Source organism: Triturus cristatus, chromosome 2_1 (genome assembly GCF_964204655.1).
Source record: "Triturus cristatus chromosome 2_1, aTriCri1.1, whole genome shotgun sequence".
Lineage (NCBI taxonomy): Eukaryota > Metazoa > Chordata > Amphibia > Caudata > Salamandridae > Triturus > Triturus cristatus.
Genome location: NC_140581.1, coordinates 51,224,875 through 51,237,622, shown reverse-complemented (window position 1 = coordinate 51,237,622; position 12,748 = coordinate 51,224,875). Strand labels below are relative to the sequence as shown.

Below are 12,748 nucleotides of genomic sequence, written 5' to 3'. Positions count from 1 at the left end.
ACATCTCTGTGGGAATGGGACACAACCACTATTTTGCCCCAGAAGTGTTTAATGTGTTGGGAGCAGGGATCATACATGCTGCTTGTTATGTGCAGCTTTGACCATGATGACACTTACCTTTTGGTCACTGTGATGAGGGGGGGTTTAGACCCCATCACCACAATGCTCAACATCTTCTGCAGTTTGGAAACCCAGACTTAACTTTTGTTCTACACAGTGTTCTACACAGTGAGGAGGTGTTCTCTTTACATTGTCACAGTGCTATGGTGGTGCTTGCCTTGTGTAGGGCACACTCATTTGTTGGTCACACATGTGCTGTTAGTTACATTGTATGTTCAAAGTCATAATCACTGTTCTAGGCATTTGTCACTGACTACACACTGTTGTCATGATGTTAGGGGGGATGTATTTTGCTTACATACCTAATATTGGAGTATGATGGATGTGTGGCACATCACCCATCCTATGAGTGGGGGTCGCAGGGGTGATGGGCACCAGATCTCCTATGGGTGGGGGCGGCAGTAGTGATGGGGAACATGAGCCCTATGGCTGGGGATGGCAGGGGTGATGGGCAACAGGTCCCCTATTGGTGGGTGGCGCAGTATTGATGGGGAACAAGAGCCCTATGGGTGGGGGTAGCAGGGGTGATGGGCAACAGGTACCCTATGAGTTGGGGTGGCAGGTTTGATGGTCACCAGGTCCCCTATGGGTGGGGGTGGCAGTAGTGATGGGCAACATATGCCCTGTGGCTGGGGGTGGCAGGGGTGATGGGCAACATAAGCCCTATGAGTGGGGTTGGCAGTAGTGATGGGCACCAGGTCCCCCATGGCTGGGGGTGGCAGTAGTGATGGGCAACAGGTCCCCTATGACTGGGGGTGGCAGTAGTGATGGGCAACAGTTCCCCTATGGCTGGGGATAGCAGTAGTGCTGGGGAACATAAGCCCTATGGTTGGGGGTGGTAGTGGTGCTGGCCATACAACCCCTACGGTGGCCAGGATGTGGAGACCCTGTGTGTGTGCCATTTGTGGGTACGTTATGTTTGTTTGTGTGGTAGGTGTCTGACTTACCGCCTGCGCCATCGGCGTCGGTTCCTGATCCAGTCGTAGATGTAGAGTACTGGTATGACCTGCGCAATGGGATTCATGTTGTGTTCATGTTGTACACGCTGCATGTTGCTCCGTCTCGTACCCACTGCAAGCTGGTCCATCTCGTAGCCGTGGATTGAGTTGTTGCGTGAATCGTAGCTGATATGCTTGTTTTCTGGATGCTGTGATGTCCCGTATGTGGGACCTGTCCGGCGCATAGGAAGTACGCATCGTACTTGTCAGGCTGGAAACTGCTATGAATACTACTTCCCGCCGACTCGGTTCGGCGTTAGGAGTTACGGCTCGGATGTGTTTTTTGCAGTTATGCGCATCGTACTTCCTCTACAGGACAGACCGGCTCCGGGTACCTGTCGGTCACATGGTAAGCATACGGACAGCTCTCGGAGAGCTGTCCGACCCGGCATCGGAATCGACCCCTATGTGTTGAATTAATTTTGTGTTACTGTTTTGCTAAGAGTATTGGTAATAGTCCTTTTTTCTTTCTTGATTTAACTCCTCCAAAACCAACCAGGAATGAGTTGGCAGCCATGGCCCGGCGCTGGAAGCTGGAGGCCATCTGTAAAGAGTACCGGTGGGTGGTTGTTCTGGCAGAGGAGGAGGCGGCAGCAGCTGCAGCCTCCTCCAATGCCCCGGGCCCCAACCAGGCCTCTCCAGTGGCACGGCGCCTCAGTCAGGCAGCAGCCCGCCGCCGCACACCAACAACATTCAGCACTGCTGCCCCCCTGTGGATGGAACTGCAGGGCATATGCGCGCTGCATACTCCTCTGAAATGCGCGATTGGAGGAGGAGGTAGAGAAGCTCAAGAAGAGGGTCAAGGTCCTGGAGATCGACATCTGAATAGCCCGTTGCTAAAGACCCTGTTTAATTTTCCCTTTTTTATAGGTTCTTTTGGTGGGTGGGAATCGGGCATTGGGGTTTTTGCACTTTATTTTTGACAACATGGACAATAGGACATTTAATTTGTTGGACTTTTTCATTTTGGACATTGGTTGGGGTTAGGGAGAGGGGTGAGTCAGGTGTTTACATATTTTATTTTTGTTAGGGGATTAAATTATATATTTATACTTTACATACGATGTGGTTATTGTTTTGTGGGTGGGGTTACTGTTTTACGTCACACTGTTTCCTTGCTGGTGCAGGGCCACAGCCAGTGTTTGATTTAAATAATTGGCTGACTTTGTAAGACACAAACAGATAGATGCGGCACCCCTCACTGAGGGACTTGTCCTACTAGTACGGTCAGTCTCTCCTCCTAGTCCATTAATATACCTCCCCCAAACATATTTTCTTACCTGTGATTGATGTTTAAGTTAGGCACAGCGATGGCTGCATGACGATGCAGGTTGGGTTTCTGAAGAGAATGGAGATGCCATGGTTGTGGTGGTAGTAGTAGACACTGGCAGTAGCATTTACAAAAAAAGAAAATGAGACAGTCAGTTGCCTGAGACAGACTCTGGGAGGAGTAGTAGAGCGAAGTAAATAAAACATAATGGTGGAGGGGATAGCCTAGTACAACAAGTTACAAACTGTAGTTGTGTTGAGTCACTCACTAGGCCTACACTCGACAAAAGCGTAACCTTTTTTTTTTTAACAACTTACAGACTGTAGGACTTCCACTACCGTCATCCAGTACCTTGCAAATACATAGTGACGTCATACAACTTTGTTTTCAATAACAATTTACAATTTGATGCACAATTATTTAGCTGCATTTCCTTGTAAATAGTTCACCAAATATTTCCAGTAGTCTCTAGGCTTGTATCCAGTAGGCAGCTCCTCCTCATACGTTTGTACTGCATCCTTACAGTAGGCCATATCTTCCAGCCAGCATTTAGTGGTAGGGGCATTTTTACTACCCCAGCAGAGCTATATTCTACGCTTGGCCAGTAGCAAGGCTATAACACAGAATTTACGCTTATGAGCGCGCACATCTTGGATTAGTCCCAACAAACAGGTGCGGATCGTACATTCAATGTTGACCCCCACCATCCTCCCCAGCCTCTCCACGACGTCCACCCAGTAGGCATTGATCGTCCTACAATACCATGCCAAATGTACAAAGTTGGCTTCCTCCACACCACACATTTGACATCGAGCATCTGAGCGTAATCCATTTTTACACAGTCTGGCTGGAGTGTAATTGGTTTGATGCAAATATTTATAATGTAATATACGTAAATTACCATTTGGCGTAAGCATGCTCGTGAGCGCGCAAGATCTTGCCCATTCCTCCCCTGTAATATGCTCATCTAGGCTTTCGTTCCAACTAATTAAGGCCTTGTGTGCGCTACCATCTATGTCCTCCTGCAATCTAGTGTACAGTTTCGACACCATATGAGCACTATTTTTGTCAGTGAGCAGAAATTGCAGTGTTTTTAATTGCGGCGGTTCCTCTGGATAAGATGGGTATAGCTTTCGAATGGCTCCCTGTAGTCTATAATACGTGAATTTAAAAAGTAATGTCGGATTACTAATATAGGTGAGGTCATTAGGTTCAACAAAGATGGCATCCTTATACAAATCATCCATTTGATCAATTCCCACCTGTTTGAGCAATTTTAACCCTACTTCCTCCTGCGTTACTGATATTTCCGGATGTTTAAGCAGAGGCATCGCAGGAGCATATAGAGGCAACTTACCAGCTAATTTACCCATCTTTCACCATGCTGCATAAGTGGCATCAATTGTATTAATGTCCCGTGAGTGCAGCGGAGGTCTCTTATAGGGCTATATAGATGTCAAAGGAAGTGGATGTGCACATAGTTAATACAGAAGGAAGTCCGGAACATGGAATCCCCCTCTGGAGTAGGGAAGAGTCAAGGAACGCAGCTCAATTCGGGCCTGTCCACCCGCCCATATCAGTCGTGTTACCATTGCGTTCAATCGCTTAAATACCAAAGCTGGAGGTGTGATAGGGATGTTATTGAAAAGGTACAGTACTTTGGGCAGCACGACCATTTTAACGATGGCCAAATGATCCACCAATGTCAACGGGAGTTGAATCCAACGCCTGACTCTGTCCTCCAGAGCATCTATCACCCTCCCATAATTAGTGCGAATCACAATTTATGGGTCTCGGTAGTACCAGATGCCCAGGTATTTAACAGGGTCCGTTTGCCATTCAAGGGGGAACTCCATGGAACACGGCTGTGTAGTGTCTGTTAGGGGTATAATGAAAGATTTGGACCAATTAATTTAGAGCCCCGAATGACAACCAAATTTGATTTACTCTCTCAACAAAGGGGCCAGATGCACTTCAGGGTCCCACACATACAGCACCATGTCGTCTGCATATAACGACATATGCAGCGGCCTCTGTGGGAAGTGAAGCGCAGAGTAATGATGACCTTGCTGTATTTTACATGCCAGCGGTTCAAGTGCCAGGGCAAAAAGTAGTGGGGATAACAGGCACCCCTACCTTGTACCTCGCGCATTGGTATTGCTTCTGATACATACTGATTGACCCTGATATGTGCTGCAGGTGCCGTGTAAAGGATCTGAACCCAACTGAGGAATATTAGAGGAAATCCCATGCACTGCAACAATGCGTGCAGATATACGGCCATTCAATTGAATCAAAGGCTTTTGCTGCATCCAAAAGGACTGCAGCAGCTTTCGTTGATGGGGTCAGGTAATGTGACAGCACAAACAGTGTTCGCGTATTATGAGTGGTTGATCTACTTGGGATAAAGCTGGCTTGATCCGGTAGTACAAGTTTAGTCATGCGGGGTTGTAGTCGTTTTGCAAGCAGTTTAACTAATATTTTAGTGTCCATATTTATTAAGGACAGCAGCCTATAGGAATCACAGTGCTCTGGATCTTTATTCGGTTTCAGGAGAGCAATAATCATGGCTTCTCTTCATGTGGGGGTAAGATACTCTGGTCATGCGCGGCTCCATACATTTCTACAAGGTGGGGCGCCAACAGATCCAAAAAGCCTTATAAAATTCAGAGGTAAATCCGTCCGGATCTGGCGCTTTGCCATTTGGAAGAGATTTAATTACCTCAGCTACTTCCTCTACCGTTACAGGCAGAGATAGATATTCCCTCAGTGAGTCTGACAGCCATGCAATGGCCACATCGTCCATATATGACATGATGTCCGACTGCGTAACTGTGGATTGTGAGGTGTATAGCTCACTATATGTGCCCATAAACACCTTTAGTATATTCTGGGTATCATATTGGAGCTCACCAGTATTATCAGCAACAGCGAGAACTGTATGTGGTTTGTGGCCAGAGAAAATTTGATTCGCTAATACTCTCCCGGGCCGTCCCCCTTCAGCGAACGTGCGAGCATGTTGGCGCTTCGTTAGGTATTTACGTTCGTCATCTGCAAAGGATTGATATTCCGTCATCACATTTCTAATATCCCCTAATATACTAGTACTACGCGCGCTGGTATATTTCCGTTCCAGCTCTTCTAGTGCGGCTTCCCGCTTACTAAGTTGATTTCGTATGTCTTTCAATATTCCCACACTAGTGCTAATTCACATGCCTCGTATGTTGGCTTTAAATGCTTCCCACAACGGACCAGGGTCGTCAGTGGATGGCTTGTTCAATATGAAATATTCCGTGATTGCCTTACTAATAGTCTCGGTGTTGACAGTATCTAGCAATGCTTTTGCATTGAAACGTCAGATATATGGTGGGGGCATGTATTGCGGTATGTCTATAGTCAAAAGCACAAGGTTGTGATCAGACAATGTTTTAAGCAAATGACGAATTCCCTGCATCCATGTCACTAGTTTCTCGGTTCCTAGCCAGTAGTCAATGTGTGACCAGCTGTTGTGTAGTACTGAGATGTGTGTGGCCTCCCTGGCTCTAGGATGTCGGGTTCGCCATAGATCAAGTAGTTTCATGTCGGACATAAAATCCTGCAGCAATACAAGAGCTCTTCTATGTGTCTCTTTTGACCCATCCGATCTATCCAATTTGTCATTTAAAGCTAAATTGAAATCTCCACCCCAAAGCAGCGGCATCTCAGGCAGGTCATTAATTTTGCACCAAATTGGTTGAAAGAATTTGGCGCGTATGTATTTATTAAGGCGAGTCTCTGGCCCCGGATACGTCCCGTCAGAAGGACATAGCGGCCTAGTTCATCTATTTGGGAAGTATCAATAGTAAACTGCGTCCCTTTCCAGACCATAATCATTACTCCTTTAAAATATGTGGAATATGTTGAGCTGTGAGTTGTTTCTGCCCATTTTTTCCCAATCTCATTTTTATGCATAGGTGGGAGATGAGTCTCCTGAAGAAGCGCAATGTTGATATGCAACCTGTCAAAATAAGCAAATATCTGGCCTATCTTCTTGGGGTTGTGAAGACCTCTAACATTCCATGTTACCATATTGATGTGCGTTGGGTGAAATCTACCTCTAACCGACATTAAAAGTTAACCTATAGAGTTGTGGCACTGAACTCCTGCCAATTGTACCATCACTTTTGGTCTTAGCTTCATGATAACCATATTACAAGCGGCCCAGATATCAACGATGTGTCTCAAGCCCCACAGTTTGCAGAACAAAACCCATCCCCACCCAATTCCCTCCCACTTTGGCAACCCAACTGCGCCAAAGCCACACCCCAAACTGCAAGAACAACATACCAAACCTGTGGTGGGGATCACCAGCTTTGGGGGACCCGCCAAGTGCACACAACTTCATCCAACATCGTCGATGTGGACGGGGGTTACAATAAGAGTGCAGATATAAAACCTTCTGAATTCTTGGCATCTAATGCCGTAATTACTTCTGTCATACTGACCCCAACAGCACATAGGGAAGTATCTTCTAAACTACCCAGAGTCATCAGGTATTTTTTCACTATATGTCATACAGAAAGAAAGCACAATTAATGATACACCAATCCGCAACTACCCTTCCCAAGAACCATAATTGCAGGACAAAAGCAGTACCGCTACATTCACTTGAATCGTAGTTGCTGCAGTCTTTGGGCAGTCCTACTAATCCGTACTACCTATCTTCCCAGCTAATGTCCATCCTTTCTGCATGGGTTACTTTAATGCATGCCCAGTTCATACATTACCGTCAGCAGAAGTCAGTGTAGTGGATTGTTTCAGCAGTTGGGTTGTCATGTCTTCGACCACCCTCAGCGGCGATGTGGAAAAGGTGTCCCTCCACTATCAGCCAGGTCATAGCAACAGCGCTCATGAGGTCAATGGTCGCAACACGCCCACCATTAGAGATCTGGGAACCGAGGCTTTGTTCTGGCTATCAGCTCCTGCCATCGCCTCTAGCCACTCCCATAATCCCCAACCGCAGTGCGTTGATGTATGTGTCATGACACATCACACACTAGGCAACATCTGGATCCTGTGCCGCTCTCCTCTGCTCCTTGTGCTTGGTGATCACTTTTTTTAGAAAGTCCTGCGCAGCCTTTGTAGTCTGAAGTACCATGGACCGCCCTTCTTGTGTCACCTTCAGTCTAGCCGGGTACAACATTGCATATTCAATACCGAGCTCGCAAAGCTTCTTCTTTGCAGGGTTGAATTCCATGTGGGCTGTTTGTACCTGTATAGTGAAATCGGGATAGAAAGCAATGCTGTTGCCCTGATATGTGATTTGCTGCTTTTCCCGTGCCATGCTCAGGATTGCATCCCGGTCTCTGTAGTTCAAACTTCGCGCAATGATGGGTCGAGGCAGGACGCCCGGTGGCGGTTTCGGGGCCAAGGATCTATGGGCACGTTCTATAAGCAGCATCGCTGAGAAGTTATCAGCCCCAAAGACGTTATTGAGACGTGATCTCGCTTCTAAATCCTCCGCTTTGTTTTCAATCACTTCCAGCAACTTTTCCATTTCTGAACATTTGCGCTTTATAGTGACTCTTCCTCCACTGCAGTTATGAGATCCTCAGCCACGTCCAGACATTCTCCCTGCTTGTCCAGCTTGGCGGAGATGTTATCTGCTCTGTGAGTCAGTGAGTCTAATTTCCCATTGATGTCTTGCAGGCTTTGCTGTATGGCTTGGAGTACACTCTCCATAGCTTTACTTGACGCACCATCTGGCTCCAGTTCCGTATCCGACTGCATCGTCGCCCCTTAGGATTCTGCTTAGCTTCAAAGGTGAGTTTCGTCTGCTGTCTATCTGGCTTACCCATCGTACTCCAAAGCCAGCTCACCCGGTATTGATAGCACGCGACATTGATTTAGCCCCACTACGACAGTCCTGAGAGCCTGTTTAGCAAGCACGTTGGACAGATCACAATCTTTTACGCTCAATGGTGCAGCTCACACCGCATGTTGACGCAACGTCAGACACTGGTCTGGCCCAGCATTTCCTCCTTGCATGTCACTAACTCACATTGCCACTGACACTGTTGAATTTCATGCTCTGGGGGTTGGAAGGATATTCTGCTGCACATTTGTGTTAGTCCCCAGACACAACAATGATGTCCCATGCATCAACTGTCCCTGTATCTCCTGTATGAATTATTCACAGAGGGTTCTACTTCAACTGCCTGATCCACGTTGCCTAGAAGGCGGCCATGCCTCCAATCTGCAGTTTGTAAATGGAGTTTGGGCGCGCTTCTATCGATCCAGTGCTCCAAACATAAAACCTTAAGATGGGGGTGAGCCACTTCTCTGTATTGGGCAGTTATGCAGCAGGTACTTCCTCAGGTTACCAACTTATGTCCGGCAGTTACCTCGTGCTTGCTCCGCACAGCATGCCTGGGCAGGGGAACAGTCCTTCACTTCATCCACAAAGCCTTACAGCAGCAGAGGTTTGAATTAAGTATCCCACGGGTCTTGCCGCTTGACCGCACGGTTTCTCCCGTCCCACCGCTCCTATTGGGCGAATCTACCCGAGGCGGTCAGCAGTGTCTCCGACGATGTTAGCACCCGCCATTTTGTAATGTCCCTTTCGCGCCTTCTATCTGCCAAACTTCAAAACCGGCTACACAACCAAAGGCACCGAAGAATCCCCGTGCGCTGTACCTGCATCTGCCACTGTGCGCCAGCATTTAGATCCAACAATGGGAGCGATATCAACATCTTCTGCCGTCTGCTTCAACTGATTTATCCACTCCGACCCACCAGCTCCACGGGCGCCACCATGTTGTGAACTGCAGATCCTTTCACTGCGCTAATGTTCAATCGCCGTTAGTTTATTCTCCAGTCATTTTCCGATTACTCCCGTGCTTTGACCTCGCTGCCAGGTACTTCCGACACCTCTGTGTGGTCGTTGGTTTATCTAAAGCCTCTGCATAGCGCTCATTTTTACCAATTGGGTTCCCGACCGGCGGAGCTGTCTTAATCGGCAGCCATTCCGCAGTGCGCCCTCTAGCGACCCCCCCACACAGGCGTAACCTTTAGTGCTGTGTGTAATGGGATGACAAATCCAATCGATGCCGGCAATTAATGATGATGGATTAGGTTCCTTTGTTAAAAAGTTACCTCGCAAATATACTGATCATGGGTGGGCAAGCAGAAGAAGATCCTCCCCCTGCCTTGAAATTGCTTTAGTGTTGCTTTCGCCACATCCGCCCGATCAAGCGTGTAATCAATTATTGGTGTACATTTAATTTAGTCACACCTCAATAAATCACACAGACTGGGGGAAGAGAGTTAGGGTTTGATGAATGGTTGGGAAGGGGGGTGTGTGGGGACAGGTTTGACAAAGAAAAACAGTACGCATGGACATACAACAAAACACAATCTTTGTAGACTACTATATCCATAAATCTGTTAAGGGTGAAAAAGGAAATGCATATGAGCGAAAGGTTACCCCTAAGTGCTTTTAGGTCCAAGAGGAGGGGAAAACGACAAATGAAGAAAGGGGACCTCTTATCTGACCTGTCTTATTCATATAGAATTAATCTCTTGTATGCTACACAAACCCCCAAAAGTGCAAAGTTACTCAAAAAACATTTTCATTTCTTTACATAAGATATTTATTATTTACTTTTTTTTTAAAAAATGGAGACAAAGATATACATGACAAAATATTCATGATTATCAGGTAGACATCTGATTCATATGTTAAGCATACACTTTGTTTCCTCATAAGTTAAATTAAGTGCTTATAAACATGAGTCAAAAATTGTATAGAGACAAACTTTTGTTTAGAGACCCCAAAAAAAAGGAAAATCAGAAAAACCGTCACATCCACATTCTCACCTCTCATTCACTCCTACATACTAACAGACATTCTCCATAGGTCAATTTTCATTAAAAACCAACAAACCATCTCTAGAAAGAGATCCTACTTCAATTCTACTACAAGCAAAACTAATGTCTATCCATAAGATTTTGACAGTTCTTATTATGTCCTAGAATTCTGAAATCATGACGTTTATCCCAGAGTGTGGTTGGTGTTTCTGGTCGACATACGTTTCGGAGACTGACTATGAGTACCACGTCTCCTTCTTCAGGACCAATGTATTCTTCCAGATATCACTTAATATCTGAACGGTGAAAGATAGGGGTTCTCTCTGTGTGAAAATGCAGAGAAAGAATTTTTTATATAAGAGTCAAACTTGCAACTGGGGGTAAGTTAAATTTCAAAAAAGACTTATATCTAAGTAAATGCTCTAGCTTAGTTAGAGCCAAAGCAGCTAAAAATTATTTTTAGGAGCATCACTATATCGTTTCAAGCAGTATTGCAAACCAAAAAGAAAGGGATAGTGCCCAAGTTGTGAGTAACCCAATAGTGCTTCAAAATACAGAAAAAAAAAAAACGTGCCATAGGAAAAGTTAAAAACTCCATGAGCTTGCTATGTGTCACTAGACTAGGTAGAAGAAAAGAGGGGAAAGTATGAGAAAAGAGGTATAGACGTAATATTCGCCTACGTGTATTGATCGACTTTGCCTCTGTTATCCCGACACCTGTTCCGGGCTCCCACTGATGTGATGGGTACGGAGGTATTCTAAAGGTCTATAAGATGCAGAAAGGGTAGAGTTATACCTTACGGTTCTAAGCTGATATTAATCATTGTACTATAAGGGAACACAGATTTAGGATTGTCTCACCCTTTATGAGTATATTACGTCTATCTTAGCACGTGGGGCCATTGCTCATTCTTACATGCTGTATGTTCGAAAATACAACGCAAACGATTGATTCTACTGTGTCCGATGGTTTGTTTCAATTTCATCTAAGAATAAAAGGTGAAGGTATATATGTCTCAGGGATACAATCCCACAAAAATCCGACAACAAAGTTTAGAGTGGGGTACTTAGCGATGCTTACCCAAATTGTTGCGATGCATGAGACCTTAAACAGATATGCTGCGTGTCAGTCCTGTTTGCTTGCACAGTTTAGCTCGTTGTATTCAGTAATTCAATCTAAAAAATGGAGAGAAACCACGAGATCGCTATTGCAGTCTTATCGGTTAAATGGATACACAATCAGCGATGTTATTACTACCGGAAAGCCTATGTAGAGAGTGACCTGGTGATATCTTTGATGTCATGAATGCTCAAGCTGGGGTTACGATGACTTCGAACAGCTTGGCGTCAGCTGCCGGTTTTTAAAGATGACCTTTCTACTGAGCATATAAATAGTGCTTAGTGTGTGGGTTCTGATACTAGGCATTGCACACGCCATATGCTGGGCTAGGATACACATTAATATATAACAGCTGTGTCTAAATCATGTAGTCAAATCATGTAATCAAAAAAGGGTAGTAACAACATACACCTGCAATCACATGTATGTACACGCGTACAACGTAACTCTTAATGAATATACTATGCTAGTGCTACTATACTCGCGAGGTCAAAGTTGCCTATTAAGTTGTGTATTTTTTATGCAGTTTCTATTTCTTACAGAAACTCATGTTTCCAATTCGTGGTCGGTTATATCCAAGGTGGTTAGTTGTTGCGCAGAAAAACAGTTTAAAATAAGCGATCACACGTAAAACTGCACGTGCAAGATAACTTAGTAGGATCCCTGCGGTCGCGGAGTAAAAACTAGACAAAGTCCTTAAAATGAGACTCCTCGATATTGTGATGTTTACTTTCTATTTGTCCCAATTGATTAAGTTGTAGGACCTGGCCCTGTCCTTACCTCCTAGCTAGCGTCGCTTGTCGTATTCTTCATCGCCGAGTTTAAGAAACAGGAGTATGATTGAAGGCACTGCGATCACGTGTTACAACGTGAGAGTCAGGTGGCGTACGCGTTCGTATAATAAGAACAGCCCGAGTATCACGATCAGCGCCATCTTTGGATGGTGTTTAAAGTAATCAAAAAACGTGGTACTTGCCAGATACATGATGATTGAACTGGACAGATACCAAACTAGATAGGTCCAAGATAGTTACATACAAATATATGTTATTACGGCTTGATGTAAAAAGTATCTTCGGCCGAACACGTACTCGTATAAGACATATGTTTATTAGTGCCAGTCCTAAATTGGAGGGACTGCAAAAGCGAAATCGGTATCTGGATATTAGGCAGTCATACTATGCGCTGACATTGTGGTAATACTGCCTCTACATAACGTACACAGACAAAACCGATAAATCAGTCTCCGGGAGCTAATGTGGGCGCCATCTTGGAATGGTCTCAAATGATCTGGATTAGAAGGCAGATCCTCACAGTGCGACATGCCATTGCTACAGTTGCTGTACTGCTGGTGCTATAACTAAAGAAAATATATAGCAGAGCCATCATAAG

The 12,748-nt window shown here is 45.3% G+C and overlaps 1 protein-coding gene across 2 annotated transcripts in view; it reads right to left on the bottom strand.

Annotated features, from left to right (window-relative positions):
- Window positions 1–12,748, bottom strand: part of LOC146863711 (uncharacterized) — a 265,537-nt gene that overhangs the window by 16,874 nt on the left and 235,915 nt on the right. The window contains exon 5 of one of the 2 annotated variants that reach the window (XM_085627864.1): window positions 2,399–2,502. The exons of the other annotated variant lie outside the window; for it this stretch is intronic. Coding sequence (XP_085483990.1) covers window positions 2,399–2,502 — 104 coding nt within the window. The remainder of the gene's footprint in view (window positions 1–2,398; window positions 2,503–12,748) is intronic. 2 annotated transcript variants of the gene reach the window in all.